The sequence below is a fragment of the Chlorocebus sabaeus genome, chromosome 2 (genome assembly GCF_047675955.1).
Source record: "Chlorocebus sabaeus isolate Y175 chromosome 2, mChlSab1.0.hap1, whole genome shotgun sequence".
NCBI lineage: Eukaryota > Metazoa > Chordata > Mammalia > Primates > Cercopithecidae > Chlorocebus > Chlorocebus sabaeus.
The window spans coordinates 32,686,559-32,698,873 of NC_132905.1; the positions used below are offsets into that span (position 1 = coordinate 32,686,559).

The 12,315-nt window shown below is 43.1% G+C and overlaps 1 protein-coding gene across 3 annotated transcripts in view; it reads left to right on the plus strand.

Moving 5' to 3' along the window:
* Nucleotides 1-549: 549 nt before the first annotated feature.
* FERMT1 (FERM domain containing kindlin 1) overlaps nucleotides 550-12,315 on the plus strand; it is a 53,568-nt gene continuing 41,802 nt past the window's right edge. The window contains exons 1-5 of one of the 3 annotated variants that reach the window (XM_008018604.3): nucleotides 550-920; nucleotides 3,195-3,329; nucleotides 4,440-4,608; nucleotides 7,865-8,098; nucleotides 11,615-11,761. In XM_008018604.3, the coding sequence (XP_008016795.1) occupies nucleotides 4,458-4,608; nucleotides 7,865-8,098; nucleotides 11,615-11,761 (532 nt within the window). In that variant the 5' untranslated portion in view covers nucleotides 550-920; nucleotides 3,195-3,329; nucleotides 4,440-4,457. Of the gene's footprint in view, nucleotides 921-3,194; nucleotides 3,330-4,436; nucleotides 4,609-7,864; nucleotides 8,099-11,614; nucleotides 11,762-12,315 lie in introns of those variants that run through there. The other 2 variants (XM_008018594.3, XM_037990694.2) reach the window with 2 other exon arrangements.

Sequence of the window (12,315 nt, forward strand, 5' to 3'; positions counted from 1 at the left end):
CCAGGTCACCCACCCTTCCTGGGTGGCCCCAGCCCTCTTTGAAAATAAATCCAACAACAGGAAGGCGACCGGCGGGACCGGTGGTGATCCTGAGGTGAGCCACACCAGGTGTGCCCCAGACTTCCGCATGCAGCCTGCCCTTGGGTCTCCTGGAGTCTTCCCGGGTCGGGAGCCTCAGCCTTCTGGAGACTGACATCACCCTCTTACTCAGAGACGAATCTTTTTGTTGTTGTCACACCTCGCAGACCACAGGTGCTCCGGGGCTCTTTCTAAGGGAGACAAGCTGTTCTAGCCGGGAGGCTGGAGTCTCCTGCGCCTGGACGCACCCCGGGGTGTGAGGGATGGGTATGCCTGAAAGGAGGGGAAGTGGCGCGGCTTTAATCATCTGGGCTAGTCCCCGGCGGGCCTGGGGTAACAGTGAAACTGGAGGCTGCCTTAAAGAGGCAGGATGAGACATCGCAAGAGGAGCTGCAGATAGTGAGCGTGCGCCCCGGGTTCTCGCCGCCTTCTCACCGCAGAGCAGCCCTTCGGCCACCCTTTGCCCTTAAAAATCTGCAGACTGCGCCTCCTCTCCGCGGGAGCTAGACCTAGCAGGCCCGCGCTGGGCGTGCCCTCGCCTGCCCCGCGGCGCGCTGCCCTCAGCCGGGCCGCTGGGGGCCGTGCAGTGCACCGGGCGCGCGGCGCCAGGCTGGGGGCCGGCACTGAGCCTCCGCGGGCGGTCCCAAGGCAGCTTTGCCTGCGCGCCCTGGCTCCAGCCGTCACCTGCCTCAGCCTTAGCTGAGCAACCGCCGCCACCGAGCGCCCCCCGCTCCCCACTTCGCCAGCGCCCGCTCCTCGGTTTGGCTCGGGGTAGTTTGTAGGGACGCAGCTCTCCACGTGCGCGACTGCGAGGCCGGACGCTACAGGCTCCTGGAAAGGAGGTGGGTGCTCCGGGGCTAGGGCTGGGGAGCTGGAGGTTGGGAGGCTTTGATGGGCACCAGTGGCTCCTGAGCCCCCTTACCCCCTTTCTTTCTGCAGCCTCTTGTACTCAAATGGCTATTGATTGAAAATAATTTCGTCTGGATGTGACCACCTTCTCCGGCCCTCTGCATCTGGCCGCAAAATAAATTTTCAGTTCAGCCGCAGGTGCTGCCTTAATGGGAGTAAGGGGCAGGCTTATCCACCCAACATCCTCCCCAGGATCCTGCAGAGCTGGCAAAAGACAGGTTCAGTGGCCTTCGAACACCAAGCACCTTCAGATCTTCCAGGGGAAGGGTCGGGGACTGTTTCCCCCTCATCTTTCCTCCTTCCTGCTCTCCATCCCTCCAGCCCTCCTTCCCTGCTTTCCTTTCTTTGATTTTCGGTGAAGGGCTGTTGAGTTGCACTCTGCCGGTAGCTTTGCTTCTTGTTTTGGTCTCCTTAGATGCGTTTTCCCGGCTGAAGTTTGCTGCTATCCTTAACAAGTAACAGCTTGCTGCAGACTAGACATTCACTCAAAAATGAAGGCGCAGAAAGATAGGAAAGGAATGCAGGAAAACCTGCTTGGCTAATTTTAGCCCGCATTTTGTTGTAAGGGGAATCAGCATCTATAGCCTAAATGAGTAGTGTTTTGATCACCCAGGTTAGGAAAAGAAAAGACCTTATATGGGATTGCCCCGTAAGGAATCACCTTTAAAAGTTATTTTCTTTATATACAAAACATTTTAAATAACTAGACCTCATAATCATAGTATTTGAGAAATTGTAAGGATCTTAAAGTCGAACAGTTCAATGCCGAGTTATGAGTCTGACGATGAAAGGGTCTCTTTTTTGTCTCCTCACTGCGCAAGATTTGTGTTGATAGAAATGCTTAGTAAAGGCTACTGAGAATTGAGTTCATGTAGTTTGAGGAGTGTTCTTTCATGTTGGCATTGCAACATTATCAAAATGGTTTCCCAGTGTGGTGGATAAGAGTTTGAAATAGAAAGACTTGGATTTCCGTCTGGGATCCAGCATCTAACTTGCTTTGTGACCTCGGGCAAGTTGCTTCATCTCTCTGAGGCTGAGTTTCCTCATTTCTAAATGAGATTGCTGGGAAGATGATAAAGGGATAACAGAAGACAGGAGTTAACACAGAGCACATCATACAGTCAGTAGGTAATAAATGATACCTGAAGTTGATAATGACAGAGGCAGGCAGTTAGGCCTAATGCAGTCACTGAATGGCACTCCTCATGCAGAGGGTTCTGTGTGTATCTCTGTGCACAGGGAGGAGACGCATTGCATCGTTGCATGCTTCTGACTATAAAAACATAAGGAGCAGCCGGGCGCGGTGGCCTACGCCTGTAATCCCAGCACTTTGGGAGGCCAAGGCGGGTGGATCACAAGGTCAGGAGTTCAAGACCAGCCTGGCCAGCATGGCGAAACCCCGTCTCTACTAAAAATACAAAAATTAGCTGGGCATCGTGGCACACGCCTGTAATCCCCGCTACTTGGGAGGCTGAGACAGAGAATTGCTCGAACCCGGGAGGCAGAGGTTGCAGTGAGCCAAGATCGTGCCACTGTACTCCAGCCTAGGCGACAGAGCAAGACCACCACAAAAAAAAAAAAAAAAAAAAACATAAGGAGCTATTTCTGAACTCTTACATTTGATCCTCACCCATAAAATCTGTCCTAAATCTGTTCAGATTTGCAGTATTCAATTTATCTGTGTGGCGTATTTTGAGATTCTTTTATGCTTACAAATGAGTTGTTTCACATGAACACTCAGAACAGATATGACACTGGTTGTTTAATTATTATTAAAAGTAATGTTCCTCGGATATTACCGTCATCCCTGGTTTAATATTGTTCTAAATAGGTTGAAGGGAGGAACTGAGTATAGCCACAGACCAGCAACATCTGGAGTCTGTTAAGAAATGTATGGCCCGTCCCTATAGACCTGCTGAATAGAATCTGCATTTTAATAGGATCCCTGGGGGAATCCTATTAAATGAGATAAATGGGGATACACCCTCAAAGGAGCCCTTTCTTAGGAGTTTGAGTGCATTAAATGTTTCTCAAAAATAGGCCTTATGAAAACATGAATTTCTCACAAGCTGGATTTACATAGTAAAGTAAAAAAGACTCATTATCATTTAAATAATTTTTACTTTAAATGTTTAAAACGGCCAGGAGCAGTAGCATTATTTCTGTTTAAAAATAAGAGAGAACTGACATCTCAAGTTTTATTTCAGTGCTGCCAATTTTGGATTCCAGTGTTCCTGTTACCCCCTGAAACATTTCAGTTGTAAACATTCTTTCCTGCTGGCTTCTCCAATGAGGGGAAAACTACGGCTTTGAAGTTCACACCTCCATCTGCACTTTGAAGAGTGAGCTTTTTATATCTATTACTCCTGTTTTTAAATATTTTGCCAAAGATGTATCCGAATACGTCCTGGCGCGGTGGCTCACGCCTGTAATCCCAGCACTTTGGGAGGCAAAAAGCAGACAGATCACGAGATCATCCTGGCTAACACAGTGAAACCCTGTCTCTGCTAAAAATACAAAAAAATTAGCCTGGCTTGGTGGCAGGCGCCTGTAGCCCCAGCTACTCGGGAGGCTGAGGCAGAAGAATGGCGTGAACCTGGGAGGCGAAGCTTGCAGTGAGCCAAGATCACGCCACTGCATTCCAGCCTGGGCAACAGAACGAGACTCCGCCTCAAAAAAAAAAAAAAAAATGTATCCAAATACTTAATTGGCAAATTTAGATAATCAATTTTTACATGATATAGAACAATAAGTAAATCAAATACATGGCAATAATTATTAATGACCTGTATCTATATACATTTAAGGTAAAACTATATATTATAATGAATGAAATAGGAATTATTTTGTTTTTTTTATTTTTTGAGCTTTATTATGGGAAGATATAAATTTTTGTAGGAGGAATATAATAATATACATGTGTTAAAGATATTAAAGATAAGAGGCTTTAATGACATCCTTTTTAAACATCAACTTTATTGAAGTATAATTTGCATACAACAAAACATGTTGAACTATAGTATATAAAATCTGCGCATTTTATTACATGCAAATTATACCTTAATAAAATTGATTTTTTAAAAGGCAACATAGAAGATTGCCTATTGCCAGAATAGTTGAGAGAAGGGCAAAAAAAGTCAACAGAGAGAAAATGAAGATTGAAACATTGAGTGGGCAAAGAAAATACATAGCCAAGTAGTCTTGGGGGAGTGGGTGAGTGGAAAATAAAGTATATAAATTCAGATGGTTTGAGATCATTTTTATAAAACTTTTTGTCTTTAAAGTTAAGATGCTGAATTTAATATCTGGAGCACCGGGAACCTTGCAGAGTGTTTTGAAGAGGAGGTTACAATGAAAAAACAAAACAAAAAAGAAATTTGGCTCTGCTAGTCTACTGACACATCCCGTTTCCTTCCCATATTCCAATCTATGTCTGTCTTTGTGTTCAGCAGACACCAGCGTTTGCCACAATGCTGTCATCCACTGACTTTACATCTGCTTCCTGGGAGCTTGTGGTCCGCGTTGATCATCCCAATGAAGAGCAGCAGAAAGACGTCACACTGAGAGTATCTGGAGACCTTCATGTCGGGGGAGTGATGCTCAAGTTAGTAGAACAGATCAGTAAGTTACTCTTGCTTTATGATTTCGCTGTATTTGAAACCCTGTCTGTTGCCTCACCATTAATCGCTGGTCTAGGTTTTTCTGATCATTTATCTTATAATGGCCTGGAGAGCAATCCCCCACGCCTCATCCCAGAGGAGCGAAAGAAATAGCCCAGGCCGGGTGCCGTGGCTCACACCTATAATCCCAGCACTTTGGGAGGCCGAGGTGGGAGGATCACCTGAGGTCAGGAGTTCAAGAACAGGCTGGCCAACATGGCAAAATCCCATCTCTACTAAAAATACACAAATTAGCCGGGCGTGGCGGTGGATGCATGTAATCCCAGCTACTTGGAAGCCTGAGGCGGGACAATCGCTTGAACCCAGGAGGCAGAGGTTGCAGTAGGCCAAGATCACGCCACTGCACTCCAGCTTGGGTGACAGAGCAAGACTCGGTCTCGGGGGGGAAAAAAAACCTGAGTCTTTGGTGGCAAGCTAAAGTTCCCAGTAGCTACAATGCTGGACTTCAACAGGGATGGGACCCAATCCACTGGTGACATCTAATGTGACTTTACGTAGCTTGGCATTAGACTACTGTGTTAATTCTCTGTAAATACTTGATAGCTTAGTGATGAATTGGTGCTGAGGAGTCTTTTAACACTTATCCACCATTTATTATGTTCACTGTTTAAACAAAGAAATCTTCAGCGTTACACTCTTCACATCAGGAGTCAATATTGTCAACCTAGAATTTAATAACATTCTATTTTCTTTGTGCTTCTTTTCCCTTCTATTTAAGGCCTTAGATGCTGGCTTTTCATTTGCTCTAGCGAGATAGTTTTTTGTTGTTTGTTTTTTTCAATAAGTCCTTATTGACATATAATATACATACAGAAAAATTCACTTATCATAAACAAGGCTTCACTTATTATAAACAGTTAAATGGATTTTACAAAGTCTTGTAACCACTCAGATCAAGAAGTAGAACATCAACTGTTCCCCACCCAAGCCGCATACCCTGACCCCTCCCAGTCACTACCACCAAGGATAACCACTATCCTGATGTCTAACACCACAGGAATCATTGCTTGATTTTGAACTTTAGACAAATGAAATTACAAAGGATATACTCTTACACATCGACTTTCTTTCACTCAACATTATGTCTGTGAGATTTATCCATACTGTTGCATATTGTTTTGGTTCATTTTCATTGCCATATAATAGTCCATTGTACGGATGTGCCACAATTATTTATCCATTTACCTCTTAATGGACATTTGGGTTGTTTCCATTTTCATGCACTTACAGACAGAGCTGCTATAACACCTGTCTTTCAGTGATCATTTCTGTTGGGTGGTATAGCTCAGAGAAAAAAATGCTGATTAATAAGGTTTTCCAAAATAGTTGTGCCAATTTATGCTTCTACTAACAGCATTAAGAGGAGCGTTTTCTGGCCGGGTGCGGTGGCTCACGCCTATAATCCCAGCACTTTGGGAGGCCAAGGTGGGTGAATCACCTGAGGTCAGGAGTTCAAGACCAGCCTGGCCAACATGGTAAAACCCCATCTCTACTAAAAATACAAAAATTTCCTGTAATCCCAGCACTTTGGAAAGCCGAGGCGGGTGGATCACGAGGTCAGGAGTTCGAGACCAGCCTGACCAACATGGTGAACCCCTGTCTCTACAAAAAATACAAAAATTAGCTGGGTGTGGTGGTGCATGCCTGTAATCCCAGCTACTCAGGAGGCTGAGGCAGGAGAATCGCTTGAACCCGGGAGGCAGAGGTTGCAGTGAGCTGAGATTACACCACTACACTCCAGACTGGGTGACAGAGTGAGACTCCGTCTCAAAAAAATATTAGCCTGACACAGTGGCGCGCGTCTGTAATCCCAGCTACTTGGGAGGCTGAGGCAGGAGAATCACTTGAACCCAGGAGGCGGAGGTTGCTGTGGGCTGAGATCATGCCACTGCACTCCAGCCTGGGCAACAGAGGGAGGCTCCATCTCAAAAAAAAAAAAAAAGAGAGAGAGTTTCTAATTTGAAAAGAGAAAGAAAAAACATTTAAAGAAAAATAAGAAAACAAAGATACTGGTAGCTCTTCATTTTGCAAAATAAAAGACTAAAAATTGACTCCAATATTGATGAAGGGGAAAGATTCTATTTTAATACCAACGTTAAAGGAGGGGAAAGATAGACATTGATGCTAACACTGAGAGGGAGAAAATACTTTAACTCTGACTTCAATTTAGACACTTTGGATATGGCGGTGCTGATAAAGAGTTGGACATGACTGAGAAGAATGAAATGTCAGTTGTACCATACTTCTGTGTGGACTTTGATTGGAGGCTATTGCTACTCCCTTGTGACACAGTGGTATAAGGATACATTTCTATAACAGAAATAATCTTGATTAAACAAAGTCAGATGCTTTCAGCCTTCTCAGAAAGGGCCATGGCACAGAGAGATTTTAGCGAAGAGAACCTAAGCATTCATTGTGAACACATGTTTATTTTTCTTTTCCTCCACAGTATCTAAACGTAAATGATGGTAAGGTTTAGTCCCTGTTTTTTTTTTTTTTTTTTTTTTTTTGAGACACAGTGACAGAGTTTTGCTCTTGTTGCCCAGGCTGTAGTGCAATGGTATGACCTCGGCTCACTGCAACCTCCGCCTCCTGGTTTCAAGTGATTCTCCTGTCTCAGCCTCTGGAGTAGCTGGGATTACAGGCGCCCGCCACCACACCTGGCTAAGTTTTGTATTTGTAGTAGAGACAGGGTTTTGCCATGTTGGCCAGGCTGGTGTCGAACTCCTGACCTCAGGTGATCGCCTGCATCAGCCTCCCAAAGTGCTGAGATTACAGATGTGAGCCACAGCACCCAGCCCTATCATTTTTTTTCTTTTTAAATTATTTTATCTTTAAATTTTTTATTTGATTTGATTATTTAAGTGTTTTTTATTTTACTTCAAGTTCTGGGATACATGTGCAGAACATACAGGTTTGTTACATAGGTATACACATGTCATGATGGTTTGCTGTCCCATCAACCCTGTCATCTACAGTAGGTATTTCTCTTAATGCTATCCCAGTCCCTATGTTTTCCCTAGAGACTTTGGAAAGAAGCCAAAAGTTGTTAAGCCTTGGATCGTAAAAGGCCATGGGGAACTGAAGATCAGTTGTTGGTTTACATTTTCGCACACAATGAAATTGACTCTGCAACTCCAGAACCCTCCAAGCTGGGCTCTCTCTCATTTTACTTAGTTGTGTTTTCATTTTTGCAGACATATCCCAAGACTGGTCAGACTTTGCTCTTTGGTGGGAACAGAAGCATTGCTGGCTTCTGAAAACCCACTGGACCCTGGACAAATATGGGGTCCAGGCAGATGCAAAGCTTCTCTTCACCCCTCAGCATAAAATGCTGCGCCTTCGCCTGCCGAATTTGAAGATGGTGAGGTTGCGAGTCAGCTTCTCAGCTGTGGTTTTTAAAGCTGTCAGTGATATCTGCAAAATCCTGAGTAAGTACCCAGGAAGGGCCCCTGTGCCCTGTAGACTCTTGTAAAGGAAGACAGGAAAATTATGTGTGCATTCTGCCTACTTCAAGCAATTGGCTAGAGAACATTCACCTATTAGGAAGCACATGCTTAAGCCCTTCTGGGTATTGCAGCCATTTAAGTGTAGTTAAGCCAAGTAGAACATTATTGACATAAATCAGGTGCATCTCCACAAAGCTTAAAACTATTCCAAAAGAGATTTGTAAATAGACAAGATAAACCATTAAGATTGCCCTCCCCATTTATTGATCCAAGCTATACTCAAACATTTTGTACAGTATTTAAGATTAAAAAGAATTGTATTAAATACTTAATCACCATAGAGTTATGTGTCTTTATTGTTTTTGAGATAATGGTGTTCCAAAGTCTTAATTGCTTAAGACCTGGCTCAAGTAAATAACTCTGTCCACAAAAATCACTTATGAAGTGATTAAGCAGAAAAGTATACTTAATTGTGAACTTAAATCTAATTATTTACAGATTTGGTATCCTATAATTTAATAGTCAAAAAGACAACACTACCCAAACCAATTTTTCTTTATAAAACTCCATAAAGAGAGGGAAACACACCATAAAGGTATTCTCATTTTATAATTTTTGAAAGTATTATAGGCATATTCATTGGTCCCAAAATCAAAAATCAACATTTGAACCCAGAATAGATAATATATAGTGATATATAGTGAGTAATCTATTTTTCCCATTAAACCATAAACTATTCACTCATTCAGCAAATATTTATTGAGCACCTACTGTGTCCCAGGCATTGTGGTGAGAGCTAGGGATATAGTAGCAATACAGAGCTAAAATCCCTGCTACCTGGAGCTTGCATTTTAGCAGGCAGAGACAGACACTAACCAATAAATGTAAATGTAACAAATTTTAACATATAAATGTAACAAGTTAAAAAAGAATATAAGAGGTTAAAAGGGGATGGATAGTACCCCAAAAAAAGAGAAAAAGCATCAGCAGGATTGGGAATGCCAGGGTTGGGCAGTGGGGACTGGTATGGTAGATGAAATAGGGTGAGGGCAGAAACTATTTCCTGAGCATTTCTGCATTCCTCACTCCAGTCACAATGCCTGGCACACAATAACTATTGAGTGAACAAATGAATGGAACCTTTCATTACAGAATGTAAGTTGCAATCTTGTCCCTGGTGTGCAAATGGCAAGCATGAGGACACTTTGTGTTTTTGGTAATATTCTAATGAGGATTTGAAAACAAAGTAAATGATTAAATAAAATACTATATTCCACACACCACAGTGGACTTGGAAGCACACATCATAGCTGAAACTAAAAACGTAAAGTTTTTTTTTTTTTTTTTTTTTTTTGAGGTGGAGTCTGGCTCTGTCGCCCAGGCTGGAGTGCAGTGGCCGGATCTCAGCTCACTGGAAGCTCCGCCTCCCGGGGTTACGCCATTCTCCTGCCTCAGCCTCCGGAGTAGCTGGGACTACAGGCGCCCGCCACGTTGCCCGGCTAGTTTTTTGTATTTTTTTTAGTACAGACGGGGTTTCAACGTGTTAGCCAGGATGGTCTTGATCTCCTGACCTCGTGATCCGCCCATCTCGGCCTCCCAAAGTGCTGGGATTACAGGCTTGAGCCACCACGACCGGCCAAGTTTTCAAATAAACAGAAGCAATCAGATGTTCTCTTTTCCTGATTATCTCTTTGTAATAGTTTTAAAGGCTCAACTTGGCATTTCTAATCATTGCATTTTATATCTTATCAACTGAAGTGAAATCAAATGCAGCAGTTTCGTGGCTTTTCCCTTGAAGAACAGAAAAGACACAAATCTTGACCTTGAAGATAAGGTGTTTCTGTTTCATTGTTTTGCTTTTTGTGCTCACAGTGAAATTTTTTATTCATGACCGGGTTTGTGTATAAATTATGCATTTGGAATGGTCACAGGTGTGTTGCAACCTGACAGTCCTTGGCTACTGGGGAGAGTCAAGTTAAACTGCTAGGTTCAGTCTCAGCACCGAGCAGTATATGAATGAAACGATGACAGAACTTAATGGAATCAGTGCACTTACCTTCAGCAAAGCTGCTCAGAGACTAAAAGTCCAAATTAATTGACTTTTACCTGGAATGATAGCCACTAGTGCAGTTAAAGGTTATCAGCAATTCTGATCAGCAATTATAAATATATTCGATTAATGGGGGAAATGGGGATTATCATAGTTTCAGTTCCCAGAAGCAGACCCTGAGATAAGGATTCAAGTACAGATAGTTCATTTGGGAAGTGATGCCAGGAAATACTGTTGGGGACAGGGAAGTAAGACTGAAAAGAGAAGTGTGTCACCAATCAGGTTACACTGCAGCAGCTGGCGACCTCTGGGAGACAGTGTAGACACAGCCTCGGGGTAAGGATGCTTATGCAGCATCCTGGACAGTCACCGAAGGCCGCTCTTGGGGAGTGTTAATTCCCTGAATGTGTAGGCTGTTGCAGTGCAGACCCTGGCAAGCCATCAGAGCAAAGCCTCTGGCAGAAAGACGCATGGTCTAGATTCCACCAGAACCCAGGTGTGCTGAAATGGTGAGGACCAAGAAGAAATGGGCAGGGCATGAGGGCATCGCCACAGGGATGAAATGAGCTGATGGGCAGTGTGTAAAAGAAAGACTTTCAAGATCTGTGGTCTATAAAGAAAAAAGGAAGCAGGACCCTTGTTGGTTGTTTAAAAAACTGGAAAAAGGAAAGGGAGAGGGAGCAACAAAGGCAAGTCTATTAGTTTGTTTTCATGCTGCTCATAAAGACATACCTGAGACTGGGCAATTTACAAAAGAAAGAGGTTTAATGGACTTACATTAAAGTCCCCTCCACATGGCTGGGGAGGCCTCACAATGATGGTGGAAGGCAAGGAGGAGCAAGTCACGTCTTAACATGGATGGCAGCAAGCAAAGAGAGAGCTTGTGCAGGGAAACTCCTTATAAAACCATCAGATCTCATGAGACTTATTCACTATCACGAGAACAGCACAGGAAAGACCTGCCCACATGGTTCAGTTACCTCCCACTGGGCCCCTCCCACAACACATGGGAATTCAAGATGAGATTTGGGTGAAGACACGTCCAAACCATATCAGGAAAAACGGGGAGAGGGAGGTAAAGTTGGTGGTAAATAGGTAACAAGAATAGCATAATGCTAACTAATAATGACTGAAGCTGGGGAACACATGAAGGGGACATTATACCATTCCTTTTGTTTTAGATACATTTGAAATATTTTTATAATAATTTTTCTAACTAGAAATTTCACTAGACTTAATCTCCCTCCACTATTTTCTCCCCCCACCTACTTTGGAGGTCTCCGTTCCCCTTTCCCCTTCTATTTCTTCAAAAGGGATGCAGTTTAGTCCCATTTACTTTTCAGAAATTTCCTTAGAAATGATTTCAAATGCACAAAATGACTCTGAGTCTTAGAAGGATTTTTCTTTTTACTTTTTCTTTTTCTTCATTTAAAAAAAATTATTTCTAGATATTAGAAGATCAGAAGAGCTTTCCTTGTTAAAGCCTTCTGGTGACTATTTTAAGAAGAAGAAGAAAAAAGATAAAAATAATAAGGAACCCATAATTGAAGATGTTCTAAACCTGGAGAGTTCTCCAACAGCTTCAGGTTCATCAGGTAAGATTTGTGACAGGTGTTTTGTTGTTTGAACATACAGTAAAACTCAAGAGAGAAATATACCTCTCCTCCCACGCCCACCAAACAAAGGAGAAATAAAATTGCAGAACTGATGTGATGAGGAAAGTCTATCTAGTCAAGTTTAGAATGGACAGAAATGTGTTTCAGACTTTTTTCCAAGCATGTTTAATAACTCATTATTTGAATTGTATATCTGATGTTGCCGATGAATGCAAAATTTTAGTACCACTGACCACAAATTTGGGATAAAAGAGTGATATTTAGAAAAAAGGTAAGTGGCTGGGTACAGTGCCTCATGCCTGTAATCCCAGCACTTTGGGAGGCTGAGGTGGGTGGATCACTTGAGCTCAGAAGTTTGAGACAAGCCTGGGCAACATGGTGAGATCCCATCTCTATTAAAAATACAAAAAATAAATAAATAAATAACCTGGGCATGGTGGTGCATGCTCGTGGTCCTAGCTACTCAGAAGGCTGAGATGGGAGGATTGCTTGAGCCCTGAGGGTGGAAGTTGCAGTGAGTCAAGATTGTGCCA